The 18667-nt window shown below is 36.0% G+C and overlaps 1 protein-coding gene across 1 annotated transcript in view; it reads right to left on the minus strand.

Moving 5' to 3' along the window:
* Positions 1-16845: 16845 nt before the first annotated feature.
* Positions 16846-18667, minus strand: part of LOC107286733 (kinesin-like protein KIF26B) — a 117253-nt gene continuing 115431 nt past the window's right edge. The window contains exon 4 of the mRNA XM_015815148.1: positions 16846-17016. Coding sequence (XP_015670634.1) covers positions 16846-17016 — 171 coding nt within the window. The remainder of the gene's footprint in view (positions 17017-18667) is intronic.

Here is an 18667-nt window from a genome sequence, read left to right on the forward strand (position 1 = left end):
AGGGTTTGCCTAATCCTATCCTACATCATTGATTCAGGGCAACCTGAATGCAAGCAGCTATCAATGGCTCATACCATTTTTCAAAATCTGTAACAAAAAATTATATCAGTGATTTTTTTAATAGGAATATGAAACTAATGAGCAGCTTCCGAAGCAATTATCTTAACTGCTAAGTCTTGCATTCTGTTAATTATCAGACATTTACTGTGGAAAGTGATAGAAACCCAGTCAAAGGTTTATACAAAGATACACTATTTGAATGAGGAAGAAAGACAATTTTTCTTTGCCAATATCCTAATTATATTACAGACTAGTAAGAATGTCAGTGTTAATGAAGTTAGTCTACTTTTTTCTTTTCAGCATGTCAATCTTTTTTTAATTATATTTCAAGGAATATTGTCTACAATAACTTTTTTGATACTATTGTCTACAATAACTTTTTTTGAAGGGTCTTCAAAATCATGTTTGTTGAGAATTAGATTGGGACATTTTTAAAGTATATTTTATATGCAGATATATTTTCTTATGTCAACTTTACTATAAAATGCTTCATTATTATTAAGACAGACAAAAATACTAAGTTGAAACAAAAGAAGTGAGCACATAAATGAATGATTTTTCCTGAGATGGAAAGTCCAAATAAATTAAACCTCATGTTTAAAAGCCATGGCAAACAGCCACTAAACTTTTGGCTCTGGGAGGGCATGTGAGTATAGTATTGTGGTGACAACAGCATAATCAAGACCACTCCCACCAACAATGACAGGACAAGCCATTAGTATATAAAATGAAAACTAACCCCATTCTTTTCTGATACTGATGATGTTACCTAGTTTGGTAATGAAATATCTGCAAAAATAAAACCAAGCTCAGAGAGCACCAAAGACCCCACAGTATTATGGCAACAGTGTTGAACTTGAATTAGAGAGTGAAAAAAAGGTAACACTTTCTCCCGTGAAGTTGTGTCCAACTCTGGGGGGGGGGGTGTTCTCATTTCCACTTCCTAGCTGAGGGAGCTAGCATTGTCCAAAGACATTTCCTTGGTCGCTTGGTCAACATGACTACATGCTAAGGCATACAGAACATTGTTACCTTTCCACTGAAGTGATACCTATTTATCTACTTGCATAGGTTAGCAAGAGCTGTGGCAAGAGAGGGAGCTTACTCATCATGCAGTTCTCAGGTCTCAAACTGCCAACATCTTATCAAATCCCCACTCAGCCACAGAACTCACTGTTGGCTGTGAGTTATGGGCTAATGGGCTAACTATATTTTGCCATTGCATTCCATGTGATAGGTACATGTGGGTAAAAAGTTAACCCACTATAGGGTAGAAAGATAGTGAGTGAATAAAGAATCAGGACTACCAGGATAGAGAAGACCCATTCCTGATGACTTCCACTGCAGAAGAGTTTAGAAGGTTTCTTAGGCCTTTTCTGTCTCTTTGCTTCATACCAAAAGCAATGTTTCTCAATGCCCCAATTGCTAAGCAACTTAGGACCTATCAGCCAGTGTGTGGAGTAGTGCAATGGAGATACTGGCAATGGAGAGAGGCATCAAATGTAATATTAATTCCAAAAGAAAGATTTGCCAATGATTTAGAAAGTTTCTTGTCCTATGAGAATCATGGAAAAGCCACAGTTACAGATTTCTTTAACTGAAAGAACTGTGCATATATCAGGAACTGTTCAAGGTATTAAGCACAAAAATCTTTAAAAGCTCTGGGGAGAAGATTTAGAACATGCGCTCAATGAATCTCATCAGAAATCTCTGGGGCGTAGCATTTCCTTTGAATTTATTTCAGCAAGTCATCAAGAACTGATGAAGATAATCCATTGGTGGTACCACACTGTATAGTCTTTCTACACCATGGTTTTAAGCAAACCATTACTATTACTATTATCAGATTTGGTAGCAATACTCAATCATTCCTTATGGTCCAATTGATAATGTACATGCTACCAGCACTCATGGTTCTTCACAAAGTCAGCCAGTTGTTTAGACAGGATTTGGCATTTTTATCCACCTATCAAAACCTTCCCAAAACACTTGTGATAGGCAGATGTTGTTTGATGGCATTAAAAAGTATTGTCGAAAGATGTAAGCTATTCCAAGTAACTTTGGTGATTTTGTCAATGCCAATGGTGTTCAAGTCATTATTACTGATGTTAATAATAATAGGTACAAATTCCCTTGGTTTATACATCTGTACCTTAAAAGGGCAAGCAGAGCAGGAGATACATGACATTGGCTACTAATCAGAAAATCAGCATTGCATTTTTCCCCATCACAAGTAAGGGCAATATAAGTTATTACCTAGCCAGAATAGCAATGAGAATGAAGGCTATCATTATTACTATCTTTGCTAGATGTTATGTTGCTACTGCCGTGTTATACTAAGGATCTCTACTGAAGAAAGTCCAAGAGTAATGCTGTATAAAATTAATATAATGCCAAAAAATGCTACTCTTTGTAGAATGTTTATCAGTGTTTCAAAAGGAAGGGCCCTGAGGACTCACTGATAGAGACTCTATTCTGCATCCAGAACACCAGATTTAATTTGGCTTTACAGATAAGAATGGAAGGGCCTCTAACTAGAATTCCTGAAGAAATGGGCCTATAAGTATGCAGATAATACTGAATTAGATATACCTAGAATGTAAAACAGATGTATAAAAGCATATGCAAATTGCAATCACCTTCTATTTTTCAATTTTGCTTTTCTGCCATAATAAAATTTCTGCAAACGTACCCATGTTTTTCCCAAAAACGCTTTTCTCAAAAGGCAACTAGATTTTCTTGATTTTTTCCTTTGAAAATGTTTCACTTCTCATCCAAGAAACTTCTTCAGTCATCCAAGAAGCTTCTTGAATTCTAGAAATGAAGAAGCTTCTTGGATAGAAGTAACATTTTCAAAGAAAGAAAACCAGAAAAGTCCATTTGCCTTTTGGAAAAAGCAGCTTTGCTGGATGACTGAGAATCTTCATAGACATTTATCCATATTCCTCTTATCAGGCCATTTAATTCAGACTTCATCAATGTGATGACCTCCAAATATACTGTTTATTAACCCCAATAACATCCCAGCCATGCATAATCCCTCATTGCCCGATAATACTGGAAAATTATATAGATTGCACATTGGGAAACAAGGCTTAATCTGAGAATGAGACTTCAAAAGCAGCTGACATTTGGCTCTCAGTGAAGGGAATCATGGTTCTTATTTATTGCTTTTCAAAACATTTGTCCCACTCAGCTACAAGGTCTATTTCTGTACTACCTGGATCAAATGGCAAAAAATTATCCATGTATGATACAACAAGGGATTTGTTCTTCAGCGGGCTTGCCACAGAGCTTGAAACTGGTTTGGGCTGAGAGATAATGATGGTCCAAGGTCACCCTACTGGCTTCTGTGCCTAATTGAAAATTAGAAGTTAAACTTCCTTACCCTTAAATCAGTGCCTCAACCACTACAGCAATCTGGCTCTGGAATCTATAGTTCAACAAAGAGTGAAAAAGGAAACAAATACTGAAAGCCTATTGCCTAATTGTCCAAGCAACCTCGAAGCATGCATAATTGGATATATATCATTATGAAAAATACAGATCCACTGCAATGTTTGTCCCATATTAAGACAGTCCTTACTATATGGAAGAGGATGTGATAATTCTCCAGAACAAACATGTATCTAGGGTCCAAAGATAAATATAAAGCCCAGAAGTATATAATTTTAAGATAATAAAATGTGTCAGGTATAAAAAATATACAAAATTAAAGAAGCCTATCATTAAGACACGGTTTAGACGCAATTTTCTTTGTTTCTCTAGATGTTATTTTTATCCTCGTGGCTCTCTGATCTCTGCAGAAAATTAGATTGTTGGATATTCATTCTGCTGCAACTTAAAAGATAATCAATGTCACTTAACAATACTAATTTGATTCTGCTGCTTTCAGAACTAAATAAGATTTTTAAATAGTCCTGCTATTTCCAAGATGGCAAGAGGGTATATATTGGCAATTTCACTAAAATGAAGTCGAATTCAATCTTCTGGCACTCAAAATGGAAAATAGACTAGACCCAAATAGCAACAGGAGTTAAAGTAACAGGAGTTGTTTCCTTGAGACTAGATCTAATGGCTCCATTTAACTTCAGAACAGAGATTTAAAGGAACCTTGAGAATTGCCCATTTCCAGCTTGAATGGGGCTCTTTAACATCTGTACACCATCACAGAAGGCTGCAAGAAACTGTCACCTCTTGAACTTCTCACTGACATGCAGCTGATTAAAGGTAATTTAGACTCCTCTGGATAATTATCTGACAGCACTTTTGAGGCAAAGAAACAAAGTTGGAGAAGCTTCTAACAGTTGAGTATTAATCAATCTAAACAAAACTATCCACTTGGTGTAACACTTAAGACTACAATGCCTGAACTGAGGACTTATTTTTTTAACCAAATAATTCCTTGGTGACTGGTTTATAAGATCCCAGGCATTACTTGAACTGACATTCACTTTCCCTGCAAACACCATCTCAAGACAGGCAGGATGTGGGTGAAGCTGGGTAGATCTAGTTGACAAAACAAAATCTAGTAAGTGTACTGGAAAGTTTTTTAATCTGACCCAGTGCCAAAAAGAAAAAAATAACAGAAAAGAAACCCACATAATTTGGCAATATGCACTGATATGCACACTCCAGTATTACCTTTGTATTTCTCCAGCGATGCAATGTGCACATAATTGCCTGTTTGCAAATGAAGGCACAAAGAGGAAACTCACTATATAAAGCCACAATTAGCATTTGCTGTTAAGGTTTGTGAAAACACAGCATTGCTTTTGTACTAAACAGCTTTATTCTTGACCTTCGGAGGTATAGTGGAGGATAAGGAAATAGATCAAATTATCTAAGTCAAGTGGAAACTTGGCAAAATAGAGGACTAATATGTTTGGTTAATAAATATCAGTGAAGCATTTGCCATTAAAACAAATATTAATAAATTAAGTTCTAAACCAGTAAAATATATGTGCCAAACTAAACTTCCTTAATTCCCATGTCATCATTATTGGAATTAAATTAATTCTTCCGATACTTAAAAGACTGAGCATTGGCATTAGCCTAGGTCTTAGATGTTTAATCCAATGACATAACCAGTTAAAAAGCAATAATCAAGATAGGATACTATGATGTACAAAGCAACCAAAGGTAGAGATGAAAAAAAAATCTTCCACAAGGTTTTTGAGATCAAGATGGCAAAATAAAGTTGGTGACAGCATCTGTAAGTGGAATTGCATGACTTCTCTTAGCACTCATTATCAAGTCTACAAAGTATCATATAGAATTTATTTTATTTTATTTAGAGAGAATCTGATTCCAGAACAATTCTGGGAAGGAAGGAAGGAAGGAAGGAAGGAAGGAAGGAAGGAAGGAAGGAAGGAAGGAAGGAAGGAAGGAAGGAAGGAAGGAAGGAAGGACACACTCCTTATAACAATTAACAAGTATTCTACAAATATTGTAAAATTTAAAGACTACCAGATCATCAGGGTGGGAATAAAATGGACCTCTGAATGTTTAGGTGCACACACCCAATACACCCATATTACAATTACAATTTTATTATTACAGCCAAAGGCCACACATAAATCAAACATCCAAATAAAACAAAACTAGACAGAGCCATCACAAGAGGACATAGCAATACATCACAATCAATGATGCAATCAATGGGCGACCAAGGTCTGCCTAGTTTTACAGGCAGTATATCAAAAACAAGCTATCTTCAGAAACTGATCATACTGACCTGACACTAAAAATATAATGACTATAGTCTAAAACTGGATAAAACACGCAATAAAATCAATTTTAAAAGATTATTAAAAAGATCTAAAATGATTACTTATGTTTCTGGTGAATCCCCAATGCTGCTGCATAGAATCTGGTCACCTGCGCCCTGATCTCTGCCTGCTCATCCTTAAGCAGCCACTGGAGATAGATACTTTCCGAACAACCAGATATCTATCAATTATGAGAAGGATATGGTTTTTCCGAATGGCTCTGTAGCAGGAACATCGAAGGAGTATGTGTCCAATAGTCTCCACCTCTCCTGAGCCACAGGAGCAAAGTCTTTCAGACAGTGGTGTCTTTTTGTACTTGCCATACAGAACGGCCGATGGAAACGCATGGCACAGTGTAAGCGAGAATGCTTTCCAGTGGTTTACTGACTCCAACTGACTAAGATACCTGGCAGGTGTAACCACGTATCTAATAGAGTCTGGAGCCAGAAGCAACGGAGCTATACCTAAGTCCGCTTGCCTCTCGATGTCCTCTACCCTTTGAATACACCCATATATGATTGTCTGTAAAAGGCAGTTATATCCAAAAGCCTATACCAGTGGTGGCGAACCTATGGCACGGGTGCCAGAGGCGGCACTCAGAGCCCTCTCTGTGGGCACTCGTACCGTCACCCTAGTCCTAGTCCTTCAGCTGGGTTTTATAAAACCTTTTTGCTTTAGGCCTCTGCCGCCGTGTAAAAAAAAAAAAGGTTCAATCAATCAGTCAATTTCAACTTCTTGCGGGGGAAAAAAAGATCTTGCAAAGTTGGAATTGATTGATTGAACTTTTTAGTCCCACCCAGTCTGTCGTTACCACTGCAGCCACGCCCACCCAATGGGCCACGCCCACCCAATGGGCCACGCCCACCCGGCACCCGACGATGCATAAGTGGGTTTTCGGTTGCAGTTTGGGCACTCAGTCTCTAAAAGGTTCGCCATCACTGGCCTATACAGTGGTACCTCCATACTTGTTAATTGGTTCTTGGAGGTGTGACAAGTACTAAAAACAATGAGTACCAAACAAACCAAGTGATCTTTTGTTTTGGCAGGGAAGAACTTCCCGTCTGTCCCTTTTCCTATGTCAGCGAATTCCTGGCATGGCCAACTTTTTGTCAGCCCTCTGCAGCTGGTCCCAGCTTCCTTTTGCAGCAACGTTCCCAGCATGGCTGACTTCCTGTCCACCCTCTGCAGCCAGCCCCCTCTTCATATCACGGTGTGTCAAATACCAAACAAATATGAGTACAACATTAAGTGAATTGCCATGGTTGTTAAGCAAACATTGCGGACGTTAAGCAAATCCATTGTCCGCAATGGATGGGGGTCTTTTGTGGGAAACTGGAATGTCAGTTTTTGGCAAAAAAATGCCATGAATTTGTCTCATGTGATCATAGAATATTACAAACAGCCAAAAATACAATCCAGTTGCTGAGCACCCAAAATGTGATCAAATGCCATCGAAACTTTGAATCCGCCTTGAGGGTGGGGGTATGTTGTAACTTTGAATAGTTGCTAAGCAACTGGTCCTAACTTGAGGACTACCTGCATTATAATTATCTTAGCCTGCTTTGCTTGTGTGTGTGATCATTGTATTTAAGGAGGGAACCATTCCTGTTCGAATTTGGTTAGATTTCTGCTATGAATATATGCAATCAATTTTTTCTTTGCTGCATGTTTTTTTAATCTCTTCTTAGTCTCCCAATTCTGCATTGATGGCAAGGTTTCTCTTTATGCCAGACTGATTCTTGCTGCTGTCACCATATGTCTTAATAAATTATACATACTTTTCATGTATGTTCTCTGCAATGATACCTAATACTTTTACCACAATAGCATTTAGATGCAAGCCAGCATTTCTGACACAATGGGGGACATGGATTGCCAATCTTAAAAATTTAGATTGGTTTTGCTTCAGTGGATCAAAGTCAGTGTAGAGGCCAGCTATGCACCACCAAAAACTGTGCTTTAATATTTATGCAATGCTGAAAGATTAATATTACACTGATTTTTTTTTTTTGCATTATTCTATTTATCACTATTATTCTTTGCTCTGCTTATTTCATGAAACAGGAAAAGATGGCCCATTGAATTTATCAGGATTTACTTCCAACCAGAAATAGGCCAAAAGATTGATTGTCTAATTGACTTTGTTAGGTTGCCTAATTGTCAAACAATTGAAGTTGCTGTTATCAGGTTAGTACCTTGCCATTTCTTTCAATCACTTGACACTTTAACTAATCTTTCTTTTTAAAAAAAGTTTTTCAAGAGGCTTTTTCGTAATCTTTAGGGTTAAATAATATGCCATTTTATAAAATAATTCTATACTATCTCCATATACTATCTATTAAATTACCCTAGTGTTTTAAAGCTTTTTTAAGATTACTGGTAATTGCTGATATTTGAATATCTTCAAAAATTGCTTCTACAAGCATTAAATTGGTCAGCAGCCTTCCAAATACAGAAAGACTGAAAAAAAAATACTTTTGACTGTTAAGGTGAATTGTATTAAATCATAATGAAAAAAGGGAGTGGAATAATTATCAAAGCATATGGTCTAATTGCTGCATTAAAGAAATCACTTATGTGTGTGTCAGTTTATAATTGTCTGTTATTGCTTATGGTTTTATTACTCTCTTTATTATATTACATTTGTGTTTGATTTCATATACTGCCCAAAGCTTCTGAAGTGAGACTGTTTATAAACCTAAATAAATCATAGTCAGATCTGCATCTATCCTAGTAACATCCCTTTGGACTGAAAGCAATTCTCAGGTATTCCCAGCTCTCCCATCTTCAGCTGCTTGAAGGAAGAGACTGGATTCAAAAGCTTGTGCAGGCAAAAATGTTAGAAGTATAATTAATGGAAGATTTCTGAGTAAAAATTATTATTCAACTTGCCCATCCAAATCACAATGCCATGCCAGAAAGGATAGCAATCCTAGGTATAAAGCTGCTACATGATTTTTTTCCCCTTCACTTTGACGATGTAGTCAAACAAGGGTCAAGCCCAATCATGGGTCCTTTTTTCTACTCTATTTCCCAAAAACAAATCTGCCTATCCCTGATGCAAAATATCCCTCAGATATGAGGCATTTGTCCTTATCTTACTATGTATCGAAACCATGGACCTAGCCAAGGAAAAGCTTCCATTCGTCAGACATTGCCTAGTTCAGCTGGTTGGTTCCTATCCAGATATTTGCATGGCAAGTAATGATGGGGGCTCCATCTATTCCACAAAAAGCAGGACAGATGCCCTATATGATTAGTGTTCCCCTTTACTCTTCTCATCTATCCTGTCTTCTTATCTTCTAGCTTGCTTTTTTTTTTTGCTATTATACAAAATCCAGAGAACCTTAAGAAGCATTATAATTTTATTCACATTACTAAATACTTCTTTGGACATCGTATACAATATCGGTACAGCACTTTAAGTTCTTGATATTTTTACACATGTTACAACAAATACAAAGTGAGTAAAAATAAAGTTAAATTCTGTTGTAAATTAAGGATTATTTTTTTTCATGAACATCTGGGATGAATGTAAGCAGCCTCTTCACTGCTTAAACAAAGAGCTGGCACAAGGAGAAAGGAAGGGATCTGCTTTCATTTAGAACATTATTTCTTCCTTGGAGTTGAAGTATTAAATATTGTGCCTTTGTTGATGAGGAACAGTGGGATAGGTCAGTTTTATTTTTTAAAGATCAGAAAGGATTACTCTTGTCCAAAAATACAAAATGTTCTTCTAAATTTAGAAGCAGTCTAGAACAAGGTTAGAAATAAACAGAATTGAAGGACATGGGGTCCCAGCCTCAATTCAAATGCAAACATTATCCTGTTTGCTCATTTTCTTCTTCATTCATATAATATTGTGAGTTCACAAATTCTCATCTAGAGGGACCTTGAAAAACATTATCTGAACTGTTGAGAGTACATTGGAAGCTGAAGATTAGGAAAATAGAGGAAATCCTATTATATGATAAAACTTGCACTCCCATGATCTCTAGCTTCATGGCAGAATAACATTATTTTCTATTTCCACATATAATATCTAAACAAAATTGTGCTAAGTAAATCAGTGACACTGGTGAAGAAGATTTTTTTTTAATTTGCGAATCTCTTCATTGCTATAAAATTTGCAGACTACCTAAAACCCTTCTGCTGTTCTTTTTATAAAATTAGGCCATGACCCTGATTTCCATTTTGATCCAATTGTCACACCACTGACAATTATAATTAAGATAGAGGACATATGAAATTAAGATTTTTGCTTCCTCCATTTTTTATTCCATCATAGGCAATCTTGAAAAAACAAAATGCTGTGCTGTGCTACTTATATATACCATGTTTTCCTGAAAATAAGCCATAATTTGATTTCCGGAGTGGGCCTAATATAAGCTCTACCCCAAAAATAAACTCTAGTTTTGGGGTGAAACAAACACCTAAAAATCAAGCTAGGTGCGGGTGGGGGGTAAACCTGCCCCATGCACCCCGCACCTACTTACCTTGCAGCCAGGCCTCTCCTCACCGGCCCACTTTTTCTGTAGCGTCCTCAGGCCTGCATTTCGTAGTCAGAGGCCTTTCCGGAAGGCCACTACAGCCGAGAACTCAGTTCTCGGCTGCAGTGGCCTTCCGGAAAGGCCTTTAACTGTGAAATACAGGCCGGAACTCCATTCTCAGCTGCAGAATGAAGCTGCTCCTTTGGCCCCAGAAGAAGGGGCCATCTGGGCAGGGCTGTCAGTGGCAGAGGTGAGTGGAAAAGACACCCCCCTGAAAATAAGACCTGGTGCCTCTTTTGGAGGCAATAAATAAATAAATAAAATAAGACCGGGTCTTATATTCAGGGAAACACGGTAGGGACATATAGAAAAGACTTGGGTCATGTAGGAGATACATAGATGCAAGTCTGCAGCCCAACAAGAAAAACAAAATGAAAAATAGCTATAAAGAGACTTTTCCATGTAACAGTTATACACAGAAACAATTTCCAAATTCTACATCAAAGCAATGGCTTTATTAAGGCCAAGGAGGGATAGAATTGTGAAGCAATTTTCAAGACCTTCCAGATGTTTTCATCAGGGAAAATGAACAGAAGGACACATATAAGCCTTAACTGCATGTGGATGGATTAAAAAAAGAGACATAAGCTAAGGTGCAATTCAGTATCATGTTTGGCTGCTTAAATGTGAAATGGGTAATTCCATTCATTTGGAATACAGAACATCTCTTTCAACTTTAGGAAGAAATAAAAAAATAAAGGAAAATCAACAAGGCTGATGGATATATAAGGTACAAAATATGAATATTATCTAATGGTTGAGGAGGAAATGACCTTTAAAAGAAAAGTTCCACCTTCACATTCATTCACTTTCTTTTGTTCCAATTTTCTAAAAATTTGATTTTCTGTTATAAACGTCATTTTTTCTTATGGCTCTCATGATTTACATCATGTTGCGGATAATGTTCATGAATTTCTGGGGTAGGAGGGTTCAAAACGACTATGACTGTTTTAGGAATAGATCCCATTTTCATATACTAATACAATCTAATGCAAGCACCTAATGTTAAGTTCTGTTTGCATGACACTCTTATGTGAAGCCAGATCAATTCTATGAAATATAACCAATAAATTCAAGCATGAAACATATTAAAAGGCTTCAGAATAATTATTTATTAAAACCAAAACCATGAAAACAAGAAGGAAGGTGAAAGGGAAGACAAAGGCTTTATTACATGAGCTTTGAAGGCCAGAGAAATCTCACTAGTGCTGATCTTTCTAGGCAGAATAGTCCAAGCAAAAGAGACTTTTTTTTTCACTGTAGAAGGTTATCATTTAGACAAGAGTTAAATTAAAAAAAACAACAGAAGAACTGCAATACAGAGAATAAAATGAACACAAAGAAATCTGTGGAAATCATGGGATAAATGGCATAAAATTAATAAGAAAATAAGAGAGCCAAAACATCCAATTCAGGTGTATATAATTATACTATTAAATTTACAAGCCAGAAACTAAGATAAGCACAGCAAAAAAATTAACTGTCCTTTATAAATATAAAGCAGAATAAAACAGGAATACAATTGGAATAATCCAAAAGAAAGTAAGTATAAAGTATAAACTAAAACAAAGTTGGACAACTCCCTCCAGATATTATTGACTCTAGTTTCCATCAGCTGCAGTGAGTAGGCCAGTAGTGAGAGATCAGAGAAAATGCAACAGCATCTGAAAGACCACACAATTGTTTATTTCAGAACTAAAGAAAGGAAAGGAAGTTTTCAGCTCTTATCCTCAATGAGGTGATTGACCTAATGTGTATTACCAAGATCTGAATCCCAGAGGAAGAGGTTCTTCTCTCAGAGATAGAGATATGACTCTCTGCAGTGGTCAATATTTCTTAGTGTGAGGAAGTGATACAATCTGCCCTGAAAGATTCAGCATTTTACTCCTTTCTAAAAAAAACCCCAACAGTTCTGGACAACCTTCTCTTTCTTGGGAAAGTTATTACGAAGATGATTGTCTTATAACTTTAAAGAGCCCTGGATGAAATGGATACTCTAAATCCTTTCTGACTGAGTTTTAAACCAGGACATAGCATGTAGACATCATTGGCTATGTTTGTGAAGAATCTAGATAGGGGTGGCCAGATTTTCCTAGTTCTTGATCTCTCTGCAGTTTTCATGATGGGGGGAGGTGAGGTTTTATGGGTTTTACATTGTAATGGCTTTTAATGTTGTAAGCTGACAAGAGTTTATGTATGTGAATTGGATGGCCATATAAACTTAATAAATAAATAAATAACTTTCTGGGCTAACCATGGGATTAGGAGTGGGAAACATGATGTTACATGATATTCCTTTTCTTTCAAATTGGTTCCAGTCAGTGGTTGGGGTGGAGGGAGTTGAGCCTTTGATCAATTAATTATGGAGGGCTTTGGAGCTCAACATTCTCATCCCTCTCATTTAATATCTGCATAAAAGCACTGAGTGCAGTCATCTGCTGGTATGGGGCCCAAAACTATCAGTAGGCTGATGATACTAGATTGTACATCTCAACCCTGAGCTGGCCAAGCAATGCTATCAAGATTGAGATGGAGTGATTGGCTCTTCCAGTATCAGGGACCTGTTATCTTTATTTCTGGATGCGTTGCACTTCCCCAAATGGAAGAGGTGTAAACTTTGGGGGTCCCTCCTAGAGCATGTAGCAGATGTAGCTAGGAGGTCCTGTGCCTTGATTTATCTGGTGCATCACTTTTCTGGGCCAGGAAATCCTTCTTGCAATCGCCCATTCCCCAAAATGGAGATACTGCAAAGTGGAATAACATGAAGAAAAATAGGTATTTTTTAGTTTATTTAAATTAAGTTCAGAACAAAAGTACTGAACTATGGAATAATATACTTCAAGATGAACTGTAGATGTAAACAAATCTCTAATTCTAGAATTCAATTTTTATTTGGGGCAGGGAGATAACTATCTGTTCTACCCAAGTCATTTCAAGGTTTTAGAATCAGGGAAGTGTTTAATTCTATTGACTCAGGTGGATATTTCCTATCAGTGAGTGCTCTCTTCACACAGATGATCAAAGCAAATCTTTCTGAAGGCCTTTGTACCCAGATCCCCATCCTTTATGTTGACTGAGCTAGTCAAACTTACACATAGGTGTGAAGACCTACATAATAGATATGTAGACATATGAGCTTTTCTTATAGCTATAAGATTTCTTAGGAATTAACAATTTGGAGCTTTATACATGCTAATTTAAATGTACATGTTTTATCTACTGCTGAATTTCTTTTTTAAAAAATGTGAAAATATATATACACACACACACATAGGAATTTTGCATCATTTATTGCTGGTGCTTTACATAAGTGTGCCTTTGGGCATTCTGCTGCAAGATAAATGTCCAACTGCTTCTATCATATTGTTTATTTATCCCATGCACATGATACATAGGATTAGTTTATTTTATCTGCAAAATAACTCTGGCAAAAGTTAAATGAGAATCAGTAAGCACAACTAACTACACCATAGATTTTGTGGTTGAGACGCAATTTCTTTCTTTTCTGCTAGTTGATAATTATTGGAATTATAGTTGAACACATGTGGAAGGCACTAGATTCTTTTGTTCAGATGTTTGTGTCTATAGGTGGAAAGCAAAATTGTCAACATTCTAATACAGGTAGTCCTCGATTTACAATCACAATTGACTCCAAAATTTCTGTTGCTAAGTGAAACATTTAAGTGAATTTTGCCCCATTTTATGACCTTTCTTGCCATAGTTGTTTCAGTGGTTAAGTTAGTAATATGGTTTTTAAGTGAATTTAGCTTTTCCTTTGACTTTGCTTGTCAGAAAAAAGTTGCAAAAGATGATCTCATGACCCGGGACACTACAACCGTCATAAATGTGAGTTAGTTGCCAAGCGTCTAAATTTTGATCATGTGATCATGGGGACGCTGCAATGGCTGTAGGTGTGAAAAACGGTCATAAGTCACTTGTTTCAGTGCCCTTGTAACTTCGAACAGTCACTAAACGAACTGTTGTAAGTTGAGGACTACCTGTAATGGTCCTGCTTCCTCCATAGTTATATCCTCCACATATTGATTGAAATGAGTCAGTGATACTCCTTTTTATATAGTATATCCAAGACTATCCTACAAATAGAACTCTACTTACATCTTTCATGGGGAAAGGGACAAATATATACATACATGCACAAAGCACAGTAGAATTTACAAATATTTCTTTGTCTTCTTTCACTTTTGTATTTCTAATTGGCCATTTCATTTATACTGATTTTGAAAATTAACAGCCCACAAGATCAATTTCTTGTATATCATCATAAATGAGTTTTTATTTTTCAGGAATGTAGTACCCTTGGGTGAAAATGTGGCCATATTTAGAAGCACACATGTTCCTTTATAAAATAACCATTTCATGTCAATACATAAACAGATTTATGGTTATGCTAAATTGAGGAATGTATATAAACCAGCTATATATTTAAACAACACAGCTATTTTATAATTTTTCTCCAACATACTGTGATCTTGTTGTAAAGTAAAACCATACATAAATATATAACCTTGAGCCAAACTGAAAGCTAGACATATGTTAACTTTTCCTGAAGTTACACAGAGGTTTCTTTACGTTTTAAAGTAGCCTTCGGTTTGTGCCCACTAATTGCATGGAGAAAGTTGGCTGAATGAATTGCCACCTTAACAAAACACTATATCTTTTACCAACCTTGTCAACGGTACTCAGAAGACATGGTAATTGTGCTGCTGGAGTGTTAAAAATGTTACAGCTGTGCTTTAGCAACTGTATTAGCCTGTTAGTTAGTTATAGCAGGAAGAGAGTTGGTAAAGCAAATGATTATCATTGAGATTTTACAGGTTTTCTTATAATTCTTTTGTAGGAATTGCAGGAGCAACTGTTTTACACATCAGTGCCTTGAATCTGGCATTTTCTACTCTAAGAATAATGTTAATGTCCCGTTTTCATTAATTTTTATTTTGCATCCTGAAAGTCAAAGTCAAAGTATACCACTTACATTTGTAATGAGCAGGTAACAAGAATTATTCATTTTCTTCAATGAATTTTCTTTTTGCATCTACAGATACAATTTATTCTTTTCTCATCTACAGATACAATAACATTTCTAGAAACCTGAGCAAGAATTCTGCGATCCAAGCTTAAACCTAACTCAATTTTATCTGAGGAAGGATAACAATTGCTGTTATGTCCTTGCTTCCCAATTGCTCTTGTTCTAACCTACAACTCTCCAGAATAGTAGACAGGGTTAATGAGGGCTGATTCAAACTTTTGTTTAATAGTAGATCCAACCTCTAGCTAGGAAAAATGTAAATATGAACCAGAAGGCAGGTAGATCCATTATACATTTCCAGATAGTTCAATAATGAAAACACCAGATAAAATCATAGAAACCTTTGTCTATGTGTGTGTGTTTATAAAACAGCTGAACATATGTGAGCATCCTGTGACTATTCATGTACAGTAGAAAATAAGCTAGCCCTGAGATGAAAGAAGGCATTTCAGTTTTTTCTCTTGGATAAGGGAAATTATAGGCTTTGATAAATCAACACCAGACTGGATCTTATACTTTGATCTTTTATTGTAACATCCATTAATTTCAGTATAATGCTTAAACATACAGGATAATCAGACTGGTGCACTGTACAGTAAATGTTGCCTGTTTTGTAATAAAAATATGAGAAGAATGATTTACCTAAAATCATTAATTGGAGCCTTGCAGGAATACCTCAAAAAGTCACCCACTTCCTAACTGAGTAACACATGTAGCATTGACTCAAGATTTCAGTTATTTGTGCCAAACTGTTAAGTGAAAAATCAATAGTATTTTGATTTGTGGGCATTGTTTTAATTATGCTATTGTCAGAAGGTCTCTATGATTCTGGTAAAATGTACAAAAAAAAGGATGGTGTTGTTTTGATTCAGTTTAGACATATCTGAAGGATTTTCTAACATGTCAAAATAAGGACAAGAATTACTCTTATTTCCATAATGATTTTTCCAAACAAAAGACTAATTCAGCATACAGGTGGTATTTTCAACAACATCCCATAGTTTGGAGTAATTCAATTGCTTCACCTTGGAAACACTTTACACTGTAAATAGAATTAAGGCCATCAACTAGCGACAAAGGATCACTCGTAAAAATTACTAGAGTGACATGAATATATATACGGTGGCCATCAACAAATGATAGGAGCCTCAATTCAACAGCCACTCTATCTTGAATAAAGGACTGTGTCCCAGAGAATGTTGCTTTCATACTGTTGTGCATTTGAAAGCATTTCTTCCCAATTAAATTAGGAAAAAAATGATACCTTGTGTTATTCCCTACCCAACAAATAATTCTATGTAAAATTTCAGCATGTAATGTTATCTATGTTACCATACCCTTCCATCAAGTCTTCAAGTGTGCTTTCTTTAGAAGGGTATTTGATAATTTAAAATAATCCAAAGCAGAACTTTTAGTCTTACCTGGCAAAAAAGGAAGCGGCCACTGAGGTACCAGTGGAGGCATCACTAGCAACACAGGTGCTCTGGGAACTGGGGAAGCTATACAAGGAAGGTTTATCTGCATTGTAATGGTTCAGCACGGCTTCTGTCAGTCCATCGCGGCCAGACTCAGTGATCAATTGGGAAATCTAAAAACAAAGCAAAGTTATTTCTTTTATTTTGTTTTATTTAAATTTATTGGCTGTCCCACACCAATGGACTCTTATAATATATAAGAATGTATTATATTCACCACTATGCTATGCAGGGTATATGTGTATTTGGCTAAAAATAGTGCATATCCTTCAACATCATATCATAATCTTTAAATTCATTTACATCTTTTATAATCCCATTGTGAAATACTTTGCTGGAACTTCACCCCATTTTTATTGAACGTTATGAGCTAAAATAACCTTCTGATCCTGTTAAGTTTTCATTACGGCACTGGTGTTCCTTCAGTTTGAAGGAGAAAGTACTCTAAAGCATTATCTTTGCGCCATTGGAGCAATTTGAGGACCTTGAAGATATTCGTCAAAGCCAATTTATTAAAAGAAACTTCTACAAATGTTTGTGAATGCTGCAGCACAACTTCACTTAATTCAGGTTGAAACTGCAAGCTTGACGACTACAAGAAACACTGAGCTTCAAAATTTTATGATTACATACAAGGTTAAGATGTTAGTGTCTATTTGTCATATTCTGATTTATGGAACATTAAATATTAAAAGTAGGAAATGTACAGATCAAAGAGTACAGTCAAAGTAGGAATTTTTATTCTGCTAGTGTGCTGCTCATAACACAAATCCTTTTTTTTCTCTTTTCTCCCATTTACTCCTGGTCACCCCAGCCTGCAATGGCTAACAATAAGATCAATCTAAAACAAGACTGCACTAAAATCATAATTTCTAAAATGCACTAAAACATCATTGAAATTTACAATTAAAAGTAAACAAACAGCAGCAACCTTTATAGTTACAACTATAAAATGACAAACTTAAAAACACAGATACTGTACTTAAGGTGGAATGCAGACCTGAGTATAAAAAGAGGTTTTTAACATTTTCTTACATTTCCTGAGGAGGGAAGATATTAAATGACCTTGTTACCATCTGTTACATTTGCAATTTTTTTTGCCTCCACATTTTTCCTAATGTGAAGCAAACTGGTCTACATATTTATCTTGATATCATAAGTAGCCTATTCTATTGAAATTCAATGTTATATGAATGATATCCTGCACATCAAAAAGTACAATTTTCATGGAAGCATTTTATTCTTGGTTATTTGAGTAGGTATTTTAATATACCCATATTTTCTAGTCTAAGATTAAACTTCATCTCTTAGATTATTCCTCTAGGTTCTTTAAGAAAAAAATTGGCTGTCTGCAAGCTTTAATATTGACAGAAGATCACAACCTAACAAAATAGTATATACAGCAGATGAAAACTTGTCATCTATTTATGGGTAGATTGTGCTTTTTATCACACCATTATTTTGGGAAGTGCAGAATACCCATAACTGGCATCCCCCATTTTAACTTGTTCAGCTATTTCTTTGACATTTACTTAGTAATTTGGTCCTACGCATTTAATGGAAAAATACTCACTTGGATTTTAACTGATTTTATTTCTAAATAAACAGCACTAGCACCACTGCTATTTAATTACCATCTTCTGACTGCTTCCAGGATCCACAATCTTCTTGACTGTGAAATCCAATTCTGTTGTATTTTACATGAACAGTATTTGCATTAAGTCTAAACAATTGGTGCTTCTGAAAGTCAATCAGCAGATACCA

Source organism: Protobothrops mucrosquamatus, unplaced genomic scaffold (assembly GCF_001527695.2).
Source record: "Protobothrops mucrosquamatus isolate PMUCROS unplaced genomic scaffold, P.Mucros_1.0 scaffold319, whole genome shotgun sequence".
Lineage (NCBI taxonomy): Eukaryota > Metazoa > Chordata > Lepidosauria > Squamata > Viperidae > Protobothrops > Protobothrops mucrosquamatus.